The sequence below is a fragment of the Balaenoptera borealis genome (genome assembly GCF_965194805.1).
Source record: "Balaenoptera borealis genome assembly, chromosome: 9".
In the NCBI taxonomy this organism is placed as follows: Eukaryota; Metazoa; Chordata; class Mammalia; order Artiodactyla; family Balaenopteridae; genus Balaenoptera; species Balaenoptera borealis.
Genome location: NC_138873.1, coordinates 48,059,769 through 48,075,943, shown reverse-complemented (window position 1 = coordinate 48,075,943; position 16,175 = coordinate 48,059,769). Strand labels below are relative to the sequence as shown.

The 16,175-nt window shown below is 41.2% G+C and overlaps 1 protein-coding gene across 3 annotated transcripts in view; it reads right to left on the bottom strand.

The window, feature by feature from the left end:
• LAMA4 (laminin subunit alpha 4) overlaps positions 1-16,175 on the bottom strand; it is a 147,271-nt gene that overhangs the window by 82,254 nt on the left and 48,842 nt on the right. For all 3 annotated transcript variants that reach the window (XM_082404711.1, XM_082404710.1, XM_082404712.1), the window contains 2 exons: positions 10,452-10,532; positions 1,439-1,653 (listed from right to left, as the gene is read on the bottom strand). In XM_082404711.1, the coding sequence (XP_082260837.1) occupies positions 1,439-1,653; positions 10,452-10,532 (296 nt within the window). The remainder of the gene's footprint in view (positions 1-1,438; positions 1,654-10,451; positions 10,533-16,175) is intronic.

The following is a 16,175-nucleotide window of genomic DNA, read 5'->3' as shown; positions in this document are numbered from 1 at the left end:
AGTGAATCAGCTATACATATACATATACATATATCCCCATATCTCCTCCCTCTTGCATCTCCCTCCCACCCTCCCTATCCCACCCCTCTGGGTGGTCACAAAGCACTGAGCTGATCTCCCTGTGCTATGTGGCTGCTTCTGGAGTGGAGATTAATTTTTAATATTTACAAAGGATTTCTTAAGCTATCTAGGCTAGCAATAAACTGGAATTGTGACTTTCCTCCCACCTCTTAACTGTCTTTACAGAATAATCATAAAAAATTAGCTTCAAGGGTAACATACATTTATTACATTTTGGCTGTTTAATGTTCCACAAAATGTAAATTTATTAAACAATTCAGCAAGATCATGCTTTATTGCTTCTAGCATCAGCTTCTTTTCTAAGACTGATCTGCATCTCTGTAACTTAAACATGAGTTTACATATTGACATGAGTCAATATTTTGAGAATCAGGATGTCAATGTTTAAGTCTTTGATTTTGCCAACACTCTTTGTGATGCCCACTTTCTCTCTCTTTAGTCTGACTGGGCACAGAGCTCCTCTCCACTCTGTTATTCTTGGGGTTATGCTTCTGTGCACATAGCTTTCCTGGAGACATGTTTACTTTTATTGCGACTTCTGCAGATCATATTTGTTTCCTTCTCAATTTCAAACTCTTCACTTCTTAAAAATCTCTTCAAGTGGAAATCTGTTTCAGTGAGAGAATCTCCAGTTGAAGCATGCCACAAGAGCACATACCTCTCCCTCACTCTTCTTCCCCTCAAAGTCACATAAGAGAAGGAATATTCAGTCTCAGCCTCCCTTTAGTCCTAGAGGAAGGCAATTTAACTTTACTTCTGAAGAGCTTCACTCTCTGAGGCAAATGGATTGGAGAAATCCTGAATAAAATTTGTACCTTTCAGTCTAACTGAAGTCTGACCAGGAAGATTTCTTATACTATCCCTGAAATATTTACTCGGCTAATGTGAGGAAATAGGGGGATGATTAAACTACCTATGGCTTGCTAATCTATTTCACTGAAATGTTGATTTTACCAAACATAACTAAAAAGAGACACATAGCTTACAGAGTAAGAAAATTGATGTCAAGCATGCAAACTTTCATTCAGTCCTCTGGTCAATGACAGGTCATCTATGGAAGTCTGATTTACTTCTTTGATCAAACTTGGAAGGACATAAAGATGATAAGACAAAAGTTCACTAGTGTCAGTGTCTCATGGTTCATTCTACCCATGAGCTAAGCTACATTAGTCTTGATAAAAATACCTACCCTTAGGAGTATGGGATGCACATTCCTATATTGCCCTGGAAAAGTGTCAAGGGAGTAATTGCAATATTTCCCCAAGATAAATTCATCTAAATCCAGCACTGACAGAGGCCCTGCTCCTATCACTCATGTGCCGGCTGGGTAGCTGCTGCAGCATGCACAGCACCGTACCTGCACAGTTCTTGGCTCTCCTGGCATCCCCATAGTAGCCAGGTGCGCAGTGTTCACACTTGAATCCGGTGGTGTTGCGTAAGCAATTCCTACACTGGCCAGTGACCTCATCGCAGTCTTCAAAGATCAGGTTAGGATCTGAATTTCCACTGCAGTCACATTTCTTACAGGTGCTTCCAATCAGCAAGGGGTTTCCATAGTAACCAGGAGCACATCTGAAGGGGAATCACATGTTAAAAATTTAGCATCCATAGTTTTCTTCCTTTTTATCTTCTTTCCTACCTAGAAGAAAGTGTAATGAATATTTGTGTATTGCTCTCCCAGAATTAATTCCCACTCTCCCATCTTCCTAATAGGACCAGACTTTTAAGGAACTACCCTTCCCCATTGTGTTGTAGCCCATTCAGCTCGGCGAGACCTTCAGGTGCAGGAGTGTCTGGATATGACCAGGGTGGGGGCATTTTTGGTCACCTCAATGACTGGGGTACACAGCTGGCATACGATGGTGGTACTAGATATGCTACATTTGGCCGTGAGATATGCCACTAGGGCATAGCTAAGAACTGTCCTGGACAAAATGTTAGTAACACCTTTACTGAGAAACACTGGTATGTATTCTACCTTGCCGTAGTGAATTGTTCTGATAGCCTAAACCTGAGCCAACCAGTGCCTGGCATTGTCCTGGCCAAAATGGTTTGGCTCAGGAGTGATTCAGTTGGAGTGGAGCTCAGGGCTCTTGTTTGAGGGTTGTGTGAAGGCCTTCTCTCCCTCTGCAGGTGAATGAAGAGGCAGGCAGCACGCTTAGCTCTGGTAGCCATCTTGTGACTGAAGGAAGACAGTGCGGAGACAAAGCAGAGGGCAGAGCTGGGAGTACCACAGATAAACAGAGTTGGGGCCAGATGGCCATTATTCTGTATGTTTTAGATATATGAGCCTACAGAGGCCAGGTGCCTAACTGCATTTGCTGTGGAGGCAGAGCTGAGGCCTACGGTCATGCCAGCTGTCCTTAATAAGAGACTCCAGCCCAGGTGGAGAGCAGAGGCTGAACTACTTCCAGCCTTTGCTGGCCTTGCCAAGCTATGCACTCTGGGGGGGGGGGGGGCGGGGGGGCTGCCTCTGACCAGAGGAAAAGCACCTTTCTCTACTTTTTCCAAAAGGTAACCTGTCGGCCAGCAGAGGCCCTGCTCTGAGTGATGGGACCACAGGCCCCACCTAAGGGGGCAGCTGCTTCTCAGCTCCTATCAACTGTTTCTATACTGTAGCCTTGAGGGAATGAAGGATCTGTGTTGTCAGATCTTATTTTTAAAGGAAAAAGTTGAAATTCGGATTTTTATGTGAAATCTCAGTTTTTAAAGGTTGGCTCAAACTTTGTAAGAATACTTTTTGAGGCAAACTACATGCTTTTTGGCTGGCTGTGGCCCCCTCTCTGCTATGGACCTCAATTAGTGTTGAAGACTGGCTAAGGTGGGCTGAAGATGCTTTGGGAGTGGCTGGAAGGAATGTGCAGTCACACCGTCATGGGACTGAAGGTCAGGCACAGGAGTTAGTTTTGATGAGAGAGAAAAAGAAGAGAGCCAGTGAAGGTTTCTGAGTGATAAAAGTGATGGTGAATGAAGCCGGTGTCGGCATCAGAATTCAGGATGGACTCTGGGCTGGAATGGGAGATCAGGGTTGGGTGGGGAGGACCTGGGGTGGGACCTATGCCTTGGGAGTGGAAAGGAAGAGAAGACTTTCCAAGGACACCAATAAGAGCCAGCCAGCAATAATAGGACACCACCTTTTTAAATGCTTCCATTTAAAGTAAAAGAATCATGATTCAGAAGATTTGAAAAATAGAGAAATGAAAAAAAATCACATCTGTAATCCCAAGATCTTAACAATCAGTGTTCAACATTTTGCATATGTTTTTCCAGGTTTTATTCCTATGTCTCAGTTTTTTGATGTAGTTGTAATGATGGTGTATGTTCAATCACTTGCAATGTATCTCATGACTTCACCCAGGTAAGTTCATTTAGTTACCACAGACACCTGGGAGGTAGGGCACGCAGGCTTGGCATTCTGAGGCTTAGAGGCTACTTTGGTTTTCCAAGCTCACACAGCTAGGAAGTGACAGCATAAGACCCAGACCTTCTGACCCTGATGTTCTTTCCTTTGCTCTGCCCTGGACCACACTGCTGCTGCTATAAATGAATGAGTGAATTCATCCAACAGAAGGACAATTCATGTCTATTTTGTGTAAAGCACAGAGACACAGGAAGAGGAAAAACACATAGCCTATGCACTGAAAGAACAGGAAAAGAATTAGGCATAATTATACAAACTCTAGAAGTCGAGGACTATGAAAAAGATAAGAATGAATGTAAGTGCCACACAACCCACAAAGAGACATCCCCCTGAGGAAATGTTCGATAAATTTTATTATTCATACTCATGTCTTTGTACCTTTGGTTCACAGGCCCTCTCATCCCCAAGTCAGCATAAATCATTCCTCTATGGAACACATGGCTGGATTGAATTTCTATCCTGTGCCGCAGTTCACCAGAATATTAGATACTTAGGCTCACTAAAATGGGACTCAGATCTGCCACCTCAGTGTGCAGCTGGGAAGCCTGAGGTCTGGGAGTGAACAGACTTGTCCAAGCTCACAGAAGCCAGATGCCAGTTGCTTTCTTTTCTCTGTTTAATTCCACTGTATTTGATCTCCATAGGTGGTCCCCTGGTCTTCTACTAGTCAGAGTCTCAACCACAGTGGAAACCTACTTTGAGTCACTTTGAATTTCAAGAATATCTTTTGGTGGTAGGCTCAGAGGCAACTCTGAAGTCACAGTCCCAACTTCAACCTTACAGATTTTATAGAATGAGCACACGAAAATTTTGTACTCCTGGCACCCTCTAACCCTGACTTTATAGATGAGCAAACTACAGCATGGAGAAGCTGGACAATTGGTTCACTGCTTCAGGGCTCAAGCATCGTATGGGACTCCAAGCTTATGCTCTTTCCACTCCAAAATCTGGCATTAATGAGTTAACTAATAAGCCCATTAATGATATAACAGTTGAGTAATTAAATGCAATCTATTAATACACCTAATTCCTGTCCTCGAAGAGCAAATTACAAAAGATACAAAGGACACAAAAGGACAAGGAGTTGGATTTAGAGTCAGCATTGGAGCCCAGGTACCCAGTACTGGTGCACTTTTATTTTCTTCCATAATCTTGTTTCTAGCTTTATTAATGACTTGATTCACTTGGAGAAAATAGAGCTGATAAATTTACAGTGTAAATGAAAGAACTGTGACATACGAACTTTGTCATTTCAGTCAGTGATCATATCATTTGGGAAAAATGGAAAACAAAAAGATATGTTTTTTGGAAAAAAATGCTTTTGACCAAAAACGATTATTTTGGGAATTTTTGTAGTGCTTTCCCTCTCCTCTGCTCCTTCTCCTTTTCTTCTCTTCCCAAGGCCATATACCTCTTACTGAATGCCTTTATCAAAGGTGCCAAAATTCCCAGCCTAGGTGGCATAGAAGCTTTTCTGGGCGGGATGTCACTCTGTAGCTGTCATCTGGGTTAAAATTAAATGAAGAAAAAAAAAAGCACCTGTTACATAGTAGGTGCCATATAAATGCTCTCTACTTCTCTACGAATGACTGGGAGCTAAGGCTAGGAAAATATAAGTAACCCATTCCAGGTCACAGGGCAAGAATCCAGAAATGGGGCAGGGCAGAGAGTAGGGAGTAATAAGAATTCTATACAGATAACAGGGCTGATACCTTAAGTTTGAAAAACTTGACGCCTGCAGAAAGAATCAGACTAAAGCCCTGAATCATAATATAAGCCTCAATAAATGTTAGCTTCCTCTTCCTCTTCCTCCTCTTTATTACTGTTTTCTAACATCAAGGTCATCATCAAAATCATTATCACCATCATCATCGTCTCTGATGATACTATGTTCGGCCTTTCCTGTTAGGATTTTCAGGTCTCCCTGAATTTGCTTTAATTTGCTCCATTCTTCTTTCCTGACCCTTAGGCAGTAAGAGCCACATGATAAATCCTCATACGGTTTTAGCATGTCTCTCTATCCCCTGCAGAATTGAATGGATGAAGGTACACTGTTAAAGCTGCCGCAAGAGACAATGTGGAATACTAAGGCATTGACATCATATATGTTTATTAACTGAAAACTTTGCGTTGAACATTGAGGGTCAATTGTGTGACCTTAGATTAAGTCTCTTCATGGCGCTGAGTCTCAGGTCCCTCATCTTTAAAATGTACTACTTAGGAGCAGAGGGACGGTCACTCTGGAATGAGAATGAGAATTCAAAACTCCTGTCCATTCGGTTGTGCATTTTATAATTATTTGCATCAGAAGATGACTTCCATTTGCAACCTCTATTCAATTCTGGGTCTTTGATTTTCCAGGCATGGGGTGGGAAGTGGGGGATCAAATGGGGCAAGAAATGACTGACTCTTGTCACTACATCGTGCCTTCTTAAAGGAACATTAAAAGTTCTGGGTTTTTTTAGTAAAAAAAGTTTTAAAAAAGTATTATTGAAACAAATATAACTCAGTGCCTGCAATGTTCTAGATACTGCAATGGAGGAAGAATGGATAGAGAAATAAGTAAGATGCTACTTCTGCTGAGAAGCTCATATTTCAATGAGATTTTTAAAAACTGTTTGATTTTGAACAAGTGGCTTAACCTCTCTGTGTCTCACATTCTTTCTCTGTAAATAAGGATGAAAATGGCATCTCATAGGATTTTTTTTTTGAAGTTTAAACATATCATTGCAAGTGAACTGCTTACAACAGTGCCTGGCATAGAGTAAGCACTCAATAAATGTTAGTTATTATTTTTATCATCATCATCATGATCATCATCTAAATGTAATAAAATGTGGTAAGCTCTACAGCTGACCTCGTGGATTGTAAGAGCAGCAGGTCCAGCATGGGGAGTTTAAATTGTGAGGTGAGAAAGGACTCTGGGAAGAGACAGGCAGGGCCCAGAGCAGGCTAAGTAACATGGACCTCACTGGGAAGACAGCGTGTTTTGAGCTATTCTGCACAGCACTAGAAGAGGCTCATGTCTTACGTTCAGACCAGTGTTGCTCAAAATTGTATGTAGTGTGGATCCTTGTGAAAAGAAAAACATTCATACAGAATATCTCTTCCAGTGTTCATTTAAATTACCTTTAAATATTTCAAACATAAAACTAAGTAGTAACTCCTTATGTCTATGACTTGTATACATCTTGAAAAACCAAGATAAATTTTCCAAATAAAACAAAACTATAAAATGGATTGAATTCAAATTAACAGTATTAATTCAAGGCAACGGATGATGTCGTTGCAACTGAATGGCTACCTGCAATGTGATGTGGTAGAGGACTGTCTGAGTTCAGCATGCATGACCTGCCCTGTGCTGTGTCATGACTCTGTGTGCCTCACTGTCATGTCATTCGGCCTCCAGTTGTCTGTAATGTCTCACTGACACACCATCAGCCATTATTTTCTCCTCAGCTCTGAGGCAGATAGATCCCCCTTTATTATAAAATGGTACTTCAGAAAGTCCAGAACATGTTTCAATGAACTTTTTTCTCAAGATTATCACTGAAATGAAACACAAAATTAAGAAAATACTCACTGAGAACCCATGAACCTCCACGAATATTTCCAAGGACACCAGTCAGTGGCTCTTGAGCCCCAGTTTGAGAATCACTGTTTTGTGTTTTGCGGGTGTGGTATTAAAGGTTGAAATAGAGCAGTAGTTCACAAGTCAGTGAGAGGATTGATATGAGAACCAACGGGGAATCAAAATATGGGTCCCCAGGCCTCACCTGAGAGGTCTCTTTTCAGTGGGGCATGGAGTGGGTGAGGGAGGGCTAGGGAATCCAGAGGTTTCCAGGAGATACTTACACACAGTCAGACTTGAAAATCACCCCTGATTAAATGATCTTTAGATACAGAAACACCCAGAGTGTTCTTGTTTGAACTAACGAGATAGATATCCATGCAAATCAGCTGCATATTTTTCAAAGATCTTGTGGAGAGATCTGAGTTTACAAATTCATTGAAAACATATTAGATGAAGTTTAATTGGGACAATTTAACAACTTGATGATTAAACTCAAAACAGAAACCCCCTCTCAGTCCCAGAGTCAAACAAACCAAAAGCAGTTAAGGCCACCTCCTGTGGGATGATCCAGTCCCTCTACGGGAAGGAAACCACTCCTTTCACTACGCTTTTGAAGAGCCTCTGCGTGCCTTCTCTTTAGCTTTTCATTTTTTCTGTCTTGCAATGAATGGTTTTCAGGTTTGTCTCCTCCCCTAGCCTTGACTTCATTGAGGACAAGAGAACATGTCTTAGATGTATTGCATCCCTACCCTTCCCACCAATCCGTTTGTGTGGTCATTTCTATTTTGAAAAAGAGTTACCTGGATTGTCAGGTCAAGTTTTGATGTAAAAGACCTCAGTGGATTCTTTTTAAAAGAACAGGGTGAGAGGAAGGGTGGATGGGAAAGAGAAGGAGAAAAGAAAGTTGCTCAAAGTGATCCTCCCCCAATGCAGATGAAAGGCCTTAGAAGGGATGCTTACTTCCAGCACCTTTGTAGATGCAGCCTCCTGTCAAAGGGAATCTACTTAACAGACTAACCATTTTTCTCCTCCATATCAGAAGTTCATCTAATTCATTAATTGTCAATGTTTAAAATAGGAGACTCTTAGAAGACATTCGGGAAAAGCAGAATGGGAGAAGAATCCAGATTTTTAAGCCAAACTTTCCAAATCCTGGTTCCACCACTTAGCAGTGATGTGACTTTAGATAAGTCACAGTTTCCTCATATGCAAAATGATAAAATACGACCTCCTCTCAGGGTAGTTATGAGGCTGAGAGAGGACATAGGAAACAATCAATAAAGGGCACTATTTCTAGCTAAGGAAACTGAGATTCAGGGAAATGAGCCAGCTTGTCCCAAGCACACATTATGCCAGCAGTGGCAATAGGACAACAGGCACAATGACTCGTACTGTTACCAGTTAATTTTTATTGAGCATTTATTAAGTGCCAGGTGCCATACTAAAAACTTCACAGTATTACTCACAACAGTCCTACGAGGTGGGTATTTTCATTTTTTCCTTTCTGGAGATGTGGAAATAGCCACTTAGAGATCAAATAACTTGCCCAGGAGGATCATAAAGGGTTACAGCTGAGAGACAGACTCAGCCAGGCTGACGCTACATCTCAACACTGCACTTCCACTTCCCAAACTAGTGCTCTCTCCTCCATCCTATCAATCCAGGCCCAGGCTAAGCAGCAGATCTGACTGAGCCTTGCTGATTAATGGCAGGTTCCAGGAGCCTCTGATGTGGGCCAGGGGATTTATCATCTACAATGCTACGTGTGAGGTGGGCATGATGTCCTGTGCCAGGCCCCCCACTGTCGCTGACAGAACCCTAATCCGCACCCCTGTGTGATTTTGTAGGACTGAGCCCTTGGGGCTGAGATTACTCACTTCTGGAGGAACTTGCATTTGGTCAGCAGGACTCTATTTAAGGCCATTAATTCCCCTTCAGGAGCCATACAACACCCATTAGCTGGTAATATTGCTCAATCCTTATCCGACTAAACTGAGTTAAACCTCAGACACTGAGGAGAAAAATCCCCATCCTTGGCTGATGAACAATCCTCTCACCCCCACTGAGCCAAGATAATGAGTAAATCAGGTGGCTCATGTTCCTGGGTCCCCAAATAAGGAAATACAGAAAAAGCATGTCACCAACATTAATCAGCCAAAGGTCATCTGATCATATCTAGAAGTCCCTCCTAAAAGATGACATTCATATGGTCCCTCAGCTTTCACTTCCCTGTTCTCTTATAGTAAGAAGGGGGAAAATCCCACAGCTCTTTAGCAAAAGAATTATCCACATTTTGCACATTTAATAATCACAATAACAATGCCCTCAAAATACAGAGATTTTTCTATGTACCATAGACACTGTGGCTTTTTAAAAAGAGTTCCAGAGCTACACTTTTAGAGATGGAGGGTGTCTTCCTCGGAAATGAGATGGTATTTAAGGTTTACCTTTTGAGCCTAGGCTGAATCTGTGAGCCCCACCCAGGGCAGTAAGCAGCGTGCTGCGGTGAAGTGAGCGCGCTGCAGATGTGGGGATGTGGGGCTGTATGTCTGACCGGTCCCTTCTGGCCCTTCCCTCCCTGTCTTGAGGACACCACACATCATTGCACTGCCTAAACACAGTGGGGAGGATATTAATGGCATTTATGTTAAAAATAAAAAGGCCTCTCTGTGAGACTCTTTCAGTGAAAGCCCTTTTATCTTAGAAAGCTGTGAGCAGCTGAGGGAGGATGGGAAGCGTCTTGCCAGGAATCATTCAGTGGGAGTCTTGCACCCTTGCTTGCCAAGGCCATTCTTGTTTGAGCAAAGCCCAAAGCAACTTAAAAAAGAGTGTTAGGTGTAAATACCAAAAAGGGATTCAGAAAATCCAAACTCATGGAATTAGTTTACTTTTCAGGAGAGGAGATGGTATAAAGAATAGGTTAAATAATAGGTTTGTGCTTTTTTTCAATGTATCACTCTAATAACTGACCAGTTGATAAAAAAGGAATCACTGAAGAAGACTTTCTCTCTTTCTCTCTCTCTTTTGGACATTAATTGTACTACTGGTTCTCAGTGAGAGTGAGAGAGAGAGAGAGAGAGAGACAGAGGATTGTTACCAAAATCATCTCGAGAATCTCTTCAAAATACGCATACTCATTTTTCCTCTTTCCTTGCCCATTTATCCTGAGATGTAGCCCTGGACGCCTAGGGAGCATTCTCATAGCTGTATATGAGGCATGGGATTTGGGAACGCTCCCCCAAGGGGTTCTGAAATGCTATCTCCCACTCCCTCTTCTTAAGATCTACTGAACGAGAGAATGGCAGAGCTGATGAGTTTAAGAAACAGGAAGTTTCCTTTGACCCCCATAGCACATAGTGACTTTCAGTAGCCTACCTTTCACAGTTAGGTCCAGCATAGTTTTCTTTACAAATACACCGAACAGCTCCATTTTTCCTATAGCAGGATTCTGCAAAACTGGAATTGAAAGAGAATATCAGAAGTCAATTCCATACATCACTGAAGAGACTGTCTTAACTTTTGATTTTGATTAGATCGTCTCTACCTTGGTCCCCTCAAGTTCAAATGGGTACAATCATTTGCTTCAGTTAAATTAAATCTTCCTCCTTTCAGGAGAGCTCAGACTATCAGGCTCAGACAGAAAATGACACACCACTGGTGACACCATTTCCCATGTCTACCTCATTTATTTTTCCATAGAGGCACTTTATTATTTTTACTTGAAACAGTGGGAATTTCCAGAACATCAGGTATATGTGTATGTGTGTGTGTATAAATATATATGTATATATTTTTTAATGCAAGTGTAAAACACATATCCTAAAGCTAGAGTAAAATAAGTAAATTTTACCTGTGATTTTAGATTTCTATGAGAATTTTCTCTTATTCCTACCACTTTCTGTGTATTCACTTGAAAGTTTCCCTCTTTATTTCTGCACTAGCTCTCTTTCACTCTTCAAGGTCATGAACCAATTCTAAACTATGCTTTATAATCTCCACAAAACCTTAATTTCTTTCATGTGTACTTTAAAGATTGGGAATAAAGGGTGCAGGGACTGGCTCAGCTGATCAAAGTCATAAAGCAAGTACTCAAGCAAGAAATAGGACCCATAGTAAAAGGATTCTACTTCATGAAACCCACTCTCTTGATTCTTCTTTTTTTTGATAATAAAAATTAGGACACAGGACAGAAAACAAATAAATATATTGTTTCAGCAGAATAAATAACTATCTTAATTATGAAGACAAAGGAAATGGAATACTGTTCTCCATATGTTTTGAAAATTCTACCTACACTGACACATGAATTCATCCCCATGAGGGGGGTGTTCAACATTTTTAAGACTTTTAAATTAGTTTTGGCTTAGGTACTGTACAATCCATGGAGTGTGACCTGCTGTTCTCACATTCCTGCATGTATCAGCAAAGACCTAATGGTCTTTGGAGGAAAACAAATGGATATGCTTGCTTTGTGTGAAAATATTTATAAAAACAATATGTGCTTCTCAGTGAAAGGTAGTACACACAATTTATTTTCTCTAAGAGTTTGGTTAAAAACATTCCAATGAATTACATTTCTTTGGCATTTACCCTTTATTTTGCTTGTTCTTATTCCTCAGCCTACTTAAAGAAACTATCAGTTAAGTGTCCAGAACATGAACAAACCCACATGCATGTTTCTTTGAAGATGTTCCACCCAGCAGCCCACCCATGGCTTGAAGGAATGAAATATCTGCCTGGAGTTGTCTGCTTTGAGCTAATGTCCTACAGTTTCAAACAGATGACATTTTCCTTGTTTGGAGCAATTATTAGTAGACATGGAGGATGTCTGGCCAACCCTAAAATAAATAAATGAGCTCTGTGCAAATGGTCCCTGGGAATAGCTGTGTGACTATTGGTCTTGGTGGAGGGAGACTCAGAGGCAGTAGAGCCACTGAGGGTTCCTTTTCCATTTTCCATCAGCATTAATTGTTTATATTTTGCTTAGGCTAAAGTCTTTTTTGGGCTAGGGAAATGAAAACACTGCACCTTTCTCAGCCCACACTAATAACCATGGTGCCCTCTCCAAGTGGAAGGGAGTCTTTTGTTCTTGGAAAACCCTCAGGGAACTTAAAGGAAAATAGACTCAGCACTCTTTGTTTGCAAAACTCCCTCAAGCATCACTTCCTTGCCTTCTGATGTGGCTATTGTAATATCTGGAGATTCAAATTCCGGGTCTGTAGGCTCAACTTGCGTATCGTTCAAAGTGTAATTCAGATTCCACGCTTGGTGCCTTTCTGAAATCTCAAATAAAAGTCCTGGCACTTTGATTTTTTATAGAAAGTAGAAATATGAATTTTAAGGAAAGCTGAAAGAGGCAGTGGGGAGTTTGATTTTTTATGATATTTGATTAGTATTTGAGATTAGTTAACTCAGTCAATAACAAGGCCAGATCAAAGACTAGCACTTTATAGGATCCAGGCAAATCTGTCCTGTTCTATGATCACACACTATCCCCCCCACCCCATCCCACCCCACCCCACCCTTGTTTTCTGTATCCAGTTCTCTCCCCCAAGGGATTCAGGAAGTAGAACTATTGCCACTACAGAGGAAGCAGGTCTCTTCCACCCTTCCCAATTCCTCCACACTCCCACATAATGTTCTTTACTTATAGGTCATATATTTTTGCTTTTGTGTTAATCTTCAGCAGGTTTTTCCACCTCAAATCTGTCCTCTAGAGCAGGAGTCCCCAACCCCCAGGCCAAGGACCAGTATGGGCTGCACAGCAGGAGGTGAGCAGCGGGCGAGCGAGCGAAGCTTCATCTGCAGCTCCCATCGCTGGCGTTACCGCCTGAACCATCCCCCGCCACCCCTTCCATGGAAGAACTGTCCTCCACGAAAGCAGTCCCTGGTGCCAAAAAGTTTGGGGACCACTGCTCTAGAGACTTCAGCTTTTACATCTGTGAATATGTACTGAACTGCACAGCCTGTTCCTTAAGTCCCTCAATTGCTCTTTTGAACCTGGATCCACTCACACAAGCAGAGAAAGAACATGGGTGGAAATGGTGATTCTTGTTGCCTATAGAAACTACCTGTGTTTCCTCTTTCCAGACAAGAAGCTCATACCTGATTGGCAAGTTTCTGCTTCTTTTATCTGAAAAAGTTAACAGTCTTCAGAAGAGCTTCTTGATGAACTAAGATACTGGATAATCTGGCTCAAAGGTAAAAAGGTCATTTGCTTTAGAAGCTTCAAAATATTGCTGTAATTTCATCTACTTTAATGAAGGCAGGAGTTTTTAACTGTTTTATTCACAACTATGACCAACAACCAGTACATGATTGGCACATAATAAGTGCTTGATTAATATTTGTTGATTTTATGTAGACAAGACTTCTCAGCCCATAGGAATGAGGCTCCAGAAGACTTATATCTCACGGCATTAATGTCCTATAATTTAGATAAGGAAGTCTTGTCATATGAATGGTGCAAAAAATACAAAATTCGGACAATACAATGAAGAATTTGGGATTACCTTTCTAATTCATCTGGTAGTTTCTAAAGAAACTGCAGCTCTAAGCTTATAAAGCTGCTTTGAGCAGGTGGTGCTATATAACATCTTTGTTTATATGGGAAAATGAGTGAAACCTGTTATTAGAAAGTTGGAGGTTAATATAGTTAACAAAATAACTCTACCACGGTAAGGGAGCAGCATGCTAAACACCTCATCAGATATGGTTAAGACTCATGTTTTAGAGCAGAGTATTTTTTTTTTAACATCTTTATTGGAGTATAATTGCTTTACTATGTTGTGTTTGTTTCTGCTGCATAAAAAAGTGAATCAGCTATATGTATACATATATCCCCATATTCTCTCCCTCTTGCATCTCCCTCCCATCCTCCCTATCCCACCCCTCTAGGTGGTCACAAAGCACCGAGCTGATCTCCCTGTGCTATGCTGCTGCTTCCCACTAGCTATCTGTTTTACATTTGGTAGTGTATATATATAAATGCTACTCTCTCACTTCATCCCAGCTTACCCTTCCCCCTCCCCATGTCCTCAAGTCCATTCTCTACGTTAGAGCAGAATATTAATGAACAATTAAAGAACATACCTAGATGAGGCAAAGGGAGCTCATAAATCAGGACACACTTGAATGAAAATAATAGAACACAATGTTTTTTTCCATTCTCACTCTCAGTCCATTTTGCACACATTATTAATACCACTGGACATGAAAAATCACAAAGCAAAGGCTGAGATAGTTTAATGGTTTCTAAAGAAAGATGGGGCTGTAAAACATCTGACTTCTTCACTGACTGTCAGACTCATCAGAGGATTTGAACAAATCACAAGCTATTAGGTGAAATGTTAGGTGGTATTGGTGTTCAATTAAGGGAAAAAAACATTAGGGGGAAATTTGGTTGTCATCTCTTTTCTCTTTATAAGAAAGTATGTGTGATGATATCACTTATATGTGGAATCTAAAATATGACACAAATGAACTTATCTACGAAACAGAAACAGACTCATAGACATAGAGAACAGACTTGTGGCTGCCAAGGGGAAGGGAGGGATGGAGTGGGAATTTGGGATTAGCAGATACAAACTATTATATATAGAATGGATAAACAGTTCCTACTGTAAAGCACAGGGAACTATATTCAATATCCTGTATTAAACCATAATAGAAAAGAAAAAAAAAAGAAAGTGTGTGTGTGTGTGTGTGTGTGTGTGTGTGTGTGTGTATGTGTTTGTGTGTCAGGCATTCAGGCCTTTAAAAAATTATTTTATATGCATTATTTAATTTTTACTACAACTATCAAGCAAATATTGCATCCAAACACTTAGAAGAGTGCCTAACATAGAGTATGCAAAATGCGTTAGAAAAAATATAAAGTATGTGTTCAGTAAAGCCAACATCTACATACACCTTTCTATGTGTGAGGCACCAACCCAAGTGCTCCACACGTGCTATCCTAATCCAACTTTGTGAGGCAGATCCTCACACCAACTCTTATTTACTAAGGAAAAAACAGATCCAGAGCAGGTTAAAGGAATCAACAAATGAAGCTAGCATCTGAATCTAGTTTCCTTGACTCGAAATCTCATGGAAAGTGAGACACAGAGAGAAGGGACTTTGTCTAAAATAACACAGCTATAATGTGCCAAGGCAGAGATATGAACCTAGATTTTTTACTCTTTCCACTTGTGGGATAATAAAAAATATATATTTGATTTTTGTCTTGGTTCCTGGTACAGAGCTCCTAAAATCCATGGAATTTCTTAGTGACATGACTGTCTTTTGTTATTCATAATGAGTCCCTTTCAATTTTTCGATTGTATCTTTTTTTTTTTTTTTAAGGCTTTTTTTTTTCACCAGTGATCGAACCATGGCCCCTGCAGTGGAAGCGAGGATTCTTAACCACTGGACCACCAGGGAAGTCCCAACTGTCTTTGAGTTTATGCTAATGAGGTGACTTGATGGGTCCCTCAGTAGCTTCAGGATGTGGGCTGGTCTGCGGGAGGAACCTACTACTATAGTAGGGTTCCTGTAGTAGCGCTGGAATTTTCAACCCCATCCCTCCCTCCACCTCATGGAAGGGGAGAGGGACTGAAGATTGAGTTCAATCACCAATAATTCAATCATGACTATAATGAAACTTTGATAAAGCTCGGAACAACAAGGTTTGGGGAGCTTCTGGGCTGGTGAACCCACAGATTTGCTGAGGGGCGGTGCGCCTGGAGAGCAAGTGCACAGAGGCGCTGCTCCCTCCCATCTCCTGTCCACACCACGTCCCTGCATCTCTTTCATTTGGCTGGTTCTGAGTTGTATCCTTTGTAATAAAACTGTATTTGTAAGTACAGTGCTTTCCTGAGTTCTGTGAGTCATTGTAGAGAATTATCAAACTTGGAGAGGCATTGAAGGGACCCCTGAATTTGTACTTAGCTGGGCAGAAATGTGAGTAGCCTGGGACCCCAACTTGTGGCTGGCTTTCAAACTGGGACTGAGCCCTTAACCAATGGGGTCTGCACTAACTGTAGTGGTTAGTGTCAGATTTGATTAGATTGTAGGACACCAGTTGGTGTCAGAGAATTGGAGAACTGGTTGAATACTTGT